This window comes from Nicotiana sylvestris, chromosome 1, assembly GCF_000393655.2.
Source record: "Nicotiana sylvestris chromosome 1, ASM39365v2, whole genome shotgun sequence".
In the NCBI taxonomy this organism is placed as follows: Eukaryota; Viridiplantae; Streptophyta; class Magnoliopsida; order Solanales; family Solanaceae; genus Nicotiana; species Nicotiana sylvestris.
This window is the reverse complement of record NC_091057.1, coordinates 133,067,020-133,072,350: the sequence shown is the minus strand read 5'-3', so window position 1 is coordinate 133,072,350 and position 5,331 is coordinate 133,067,020. Positions and strand designations below refer to the sequence as shown.

At 44.1% G+C, this 5,331-nt stretch overlaps 1 protein-coding gene across 1 annotated transcript; it reads left to right on the top strand.

Annotated features, from left to right (window-relative positions):
* Nucleotides 1-1,593: 1,593 nt before the first annotated feature.
* LOC138874596 (uncharacterized) lies at nt 1,594-2,028 on the top strand. The gene has a single exon (XM_070153324.1). It carries the CDS (start codon nt 1,594-1,596, stop codon nt 2,026-2,028), a length of 435 nt encoding a protein of 144 aa, XP_070009425.1.
* Nucleotides 2,029-5,331: the final 3,303 nt, after the last annotated feature.

The window sequence follows — 5,331 nt, the reverse complement described above, 5'->3', positions numbered from 1 at the left end:
GAGGGCAAACAAACCCCCGAGGACGATGAAGAAGGCTTCCTCGCTCCTCGAACCTTTGTTGCCCCCGAAAAATCAGATGCAACGAAATCAATAATTAAAGAACTGGAGCAAGTTGTTTTGATCAAGCATCTCCCATATCGGAAGGTATACCTGGGAACGGGATTAACCCCCGAACTCAGGAAAAAACTCATTCAATGTCTTATTAATAACATCGATTGCTTTGCTTGGTCCCATTTAGATATGACAGGGATCCCGTCGGAAATAATCACCCATCGACTAAGTGTCGACCCTAGGTTCAAACTGGTGAAGCAAAAAAGAGACCTCAGTCCGAGGTAAAACACGCGTTCATCAAGGACGAGGTAACAAAAATCCTTAAAATAGGGTCTATTGGGGAGGTAAAATATCCCGAATACTTCGCCAATGTGGTGGTTGTTTCCAAAAAGGGGAATAAGTTAAGAATGTGCGCAGATTATAAACACTTAAATAGAGCGTGCCCTAAAGATTCATTCCCGTTGCCCAACATGGATCGCTTGATTGATTCCACGACCGGCCACGAGATCCTCACATTTCTCGATGCCTACTCGGGGTATAATCAAATTCAGATAAACCCCGAGGATAGGGAAAAGACTTCGTTCATCATGAAGTACGATACGTACTACTACAATGTGATGCCTTTCAGGCTAAAAACACTGGAGCCACGTACCAACGCTTAGTTAATAAGATGTTCAAACATCAAATAGGCAAATCCATGGAAGTTTACATTGATGAAATGCTAGTTAAGTCCCTGTGCGCAGAGGCCATTTGACTCATTTGCAGGAGACATTTGACATCCTCAGAAGCTACAACATGAAACTCAATCCCGATAAATGTGCCTTCGGAATGGGTTCGGGCAAATTCTTAGGATTCATGGTGTCAAACAGGGGGATTGAGATCAAACCCGAAAAAATCAAAGCCATCGAATAAATCACGGCGGTAAACAATGTGTAGGTCGTACAACGGCTGACCGAGCGGATAGCAGCCTTGGGCCGATTCATATCGAGGTCATTAGGTAGGAGTCATAATTTCTTCTCCTTACTCAAAAAGAAAAAAAACTTCGAATGGACTCCAGAATGCCAGCGTGCCTTAGAGGAGTTGAAGCGATATCTAACAAGCCCACCTTTACTCCACACCCTAAAGGAGGATGAAACGTTGTATTTGTACCTGGCTGTATCCGAGGTAGCGGTAAGTGGTGTGCTGCTTCGAGAAGAACAAGGTACACAATTCCCTATATATTATGTAAGTTGGACCTTAGGAGATGCCGAAACCAGGTATCCGCACCTAGAAAAATTAGCTCTTGCATTGATAAGAGCATCTCGAAAATTAAAGCCTTATTTTCAATGCCATCGTATTTGTGTTTTAACGACATATCCTCTTCGAAGAATATTGCATAAACCCGAATTATCAGGCCGACTGGCCAAATGGGCCATCAAACGCGGGGGGTACGATATCAAGTATCAACCCCGAACGACTATCAAGTCATAAATTTTGACGGATTTTGTGGCCGACTTTACGCCCGCCCTCATGCCCGAGGTAGAGAAAGAACTTCTACTAAAAATGGGCACATCTTTGGGGATGTGGACCTTGTTCACTAATGGTGCCTCGAACGTGAAAGAGTCTGGGCTCGGCATAGTTCTGAAACCACCTACAGGCGGCATGATTAGGCAATTTATAAAAACGACAAAGTTGACAAACAACGAAGCCGAGTATGAGGCTATGATTGCAGGTCTGGAATTGGCCAAAGGCCTGGAAGCAGAAGTCATCAAAGCAAAATGTGATTCCCTTATGGTGGTAAATCAGGTAAATGGGAACTTCGAGGTTCGGGAAGACAAGATGCAAGGATACTTAGACAAAATTCAAGTCACATTGCACCACTTCAAAGAATGGACTCTGGTCCACATCCCTCGAGAGCAGAATAGCGAGGACGATGCCCTCGCAAACCTGGGATCATCTGTCGAGGAAGATGACATACTCCTCGGGGTTGTCATTTAGCTATCTAAATCAGTTATCAAAGAAGGACATACCGAGATCAACTCCACTAGCCTGACATGGGATTAGAGAAATAAATATATCGATTATTTGGAAAGTGGGAAGCTACCTGCGGAACCAAAAGAGTCGAGGGCCCTGCAAACCAAAGCAGCCCGATTCTCACTCGACAAAAATGGAACTCTATACAGAAGAACCATTGATGGGGCCCTAGAAGTATGCCTGGGACCAGGGGACACAGATTACATGCTCCGAGAAATCCACAAGGGCACCTGCGAAAATCACTCCGGTGCCGATTCCTTAATCCGAAAGGTGATCAGAGCAGGCTACTATTAGGACAACATGGAGAAGGACACCAAAGAATTCGTCCGAAAATGCGACAAATGCTAGAGATTTGTACCAATGATTCACCAACCCGGTGAACAACTACATTCAGTCTTGTCACCATGGCCGTTCATGAAGTGGGGGATGGACATCGTCGGACCCCTACCCACGACACCAGGTAAAGCTAGATTTATTTTATTTATGACTGACTACTTCTCAAAATGGGTGGAAGCGCAGACCTTCGAGAAGATAAGAGAAAAAGAAGTCATTAAATTCATCTGGGACCATATCATGTGTCGATTCGGGATTCCCTCCGAGATAACATGTGATAACGGGAAGCAGTTCATCGGAAGCAAAGTAACAAAGTTCCTAAGGACCATAAAATCAAAAGGATCCTGTCAACACCCTACCTCCCATTTACAAATGGTCAGGCCGAGTCCACAAACAAGACCATCATTCAAAACTTGAAAAAAGAAGTTATAAAATGCGAAAGGAAAATGGAGAGAAATGTTGCTCGATGTGCTATGGGCATATCGAACAACTCCAAAATCGAGCACCGGATAGATGTCTTTCTCTCTGTTGTATGGCTCCAAGGCTTTGATACTGGTCGAGGTCGGAGATCCAAGCACCAGATTTCGACATGCCACTGAGATCTCGAACAACGAGTCCATGACTGCAGCCCTCGAACTATTAGATGAAAAGCGAGAAGCTTCACTGGTCAAAATGGTCGTCCAAAAACAAAGAATCAAAATGTACTATAACTGGAGAACAAATCTCCGACATTTCGGAGTCGGGGACTTAGTCCTAAGGAAAGTCACTCTAAACACTAGAAACCCTAATGAAGGGAAGCTAAGCCTGAGCTAGGAAGGACCATACCGCGTCCTCGGAATGATCGGCAAAGGGTTCTACAAGCTCAATACCATGAAAGGAGAACAACTTCCAAGCAATTGGAACATGTCAATGGTCAAACGCTATTACTGCTAAGGTGTCCGATGGAAGGCACCGAAACATCCTCCGACTCAAAGACCTTGGGTTTTAAAGCATGCATTGTACTCTTTTCCTTCGATCGGATTTTATCCCAAAAAGAGTTTTACCGACAAGGTTTTTAGCAAGGCTACATTTATATGCTACCTAAGGAGGACTCAACAAGTATTCAAGGTTTCTCTCTAGTCACCCTCGAATACTAGGGGGGCATCCCCCGGGAGATCGCCTCATCGGAGAGATCAAAATAAGCCAAAGAGGGTCTTGATATGAAAATGATGTATCGGGCCAAACAGTCAAATGAACCGTGTCCGCGTAGAATAATCGAACCCTCGACAGCGAAAACTATGTATACTAGTGTCAAGTAATCAAGGAATATTTTTCCCATCAAAACACTTTGCGCTTCAAAGAAGTTTGCTATTTTCAGAAGAAACGGCCCTAGGGCCAGAAATTTCTCGAACACTCGAAAACTGACACCAAAAACTCGAAGCCATAAAACCTCCGGGCCGGAAACTTCGAGCTTATAAGCCCTCAATGAGGCAACATCAAGTTTACAAGGAACGGATCCAAAGCCAAAAACATTCGATGTCTCGGGGACTGTCGTTGACTGTCACCCCATCGAGCTATCAAAAACTCGAGGCCATAAGACCCCAAACGGGCAACCTCGAGCCCGAAAACCCTCCGTGTGGCAGTGCTAGAAAATGTAAGACCTCTATAAGGCATTATCAATAGTGTAAGACCTCTATAAGGCAACCTCGAGTTCATAAGACCTCCATAAGGCAATAACAAATCTGTAAGACCTTAAGCAAGGCATGAATTATATTTGTGCCAAGTAACCTATTTATAAGACCTCAAGTAAGGCATATTCAAATTTATAAGACCTTACAAAAGGCATAATCCTAATCTTAAAGTCAAATCTATATATTCGAACTTGTAAGACCCCTAAAAAGGCATACCCTCGATATAGACGCCGAGGCTACCTCACTTGGGGACTAAAAGGCTACGGCCAAACACAATGACTATGCTACAAGGCTCGGGCCAAACTAACGCGACTCGGGAACGTCCGACCGTCGCCATAAAATCACAGGCCTTCAATTACTTCAAAAATACTTCGAAAAGAACCGGTTAATCAGGCTACCCTTGGCATAAGCAAAAGCGCTTCGATCATGTCAGCTTCAAACAATGAAAAGGCTTCGAAATAATTCAGCCATCGAGCGAAACCTCCCGAGGTGCTCATTTATCGTTACATAATGGCTCACAATCGAGGTTCTTATCAAATCGTTGAAGAATTCGATGAGCACAAAAACTTCAAAAAAGTCTTTTATGAGGAAAAAATAAAGCCATATTAGAGGTCATACCGACCCAATGCATAAGAGCCTAAGCACCAGCCTATGTTATAGGTTGTACCGACCAACACGTAAGAGCCTAAGCGCCAGCCTATATTAGAGGTCATACCGACCCAACACATAAGAGCCTAAGCGCCAGCATATGTTAGAGGTCGTACCGACCCAATGTGTAAGAGCCTAAGTGACAGCCTATGTTAGAGGTCGTACCGAACTAATGCGTAAGAGCCTAAGCGGCAGCCTATATTAGAGGTTGTACCGACCCAACGTGTAAGAGCCTAAGGTCCAACTTAAAAGAGCCTCAGGGCCGATTAGATGTTGCACCGACCCAACGCGTAAGAGCCTAAGGGTCGGCTCAAATAGCCTCAGGGCCGATTTTTAGACCTAAAGGTCGATAAACTCAAGTCAAAACTTAACTCGGGGACTAAGCCCCAAACGGTCAAATTTCGACCGTTACAAATCGCTCAGCAGTAGAAAGAACCTAAGGGTTTAATTTGAGGTCCAAAATTTTGGACCAATTGTCAACAAACGTCACAGTTTATTCCTAAAATGCAAAGGAAAAACGAGAAATGATGAAAAACAAAAGGCTTTTTACATATATATTGAAAGTTCGCAAGGGTGCATTTACAAGGCCTATGCCTAAAGCCCTTACAAGGGAGAG

What these genes read in the sequence shown, in the direction of transcription:
- LOC138874596 (XM_070153324.1), top strand. Translation starts at nt 1,594, where the DNA reads ATGGGCACATCTTTGGGGATGTGGACCTTGTTCACTAATGGTGCCTCG.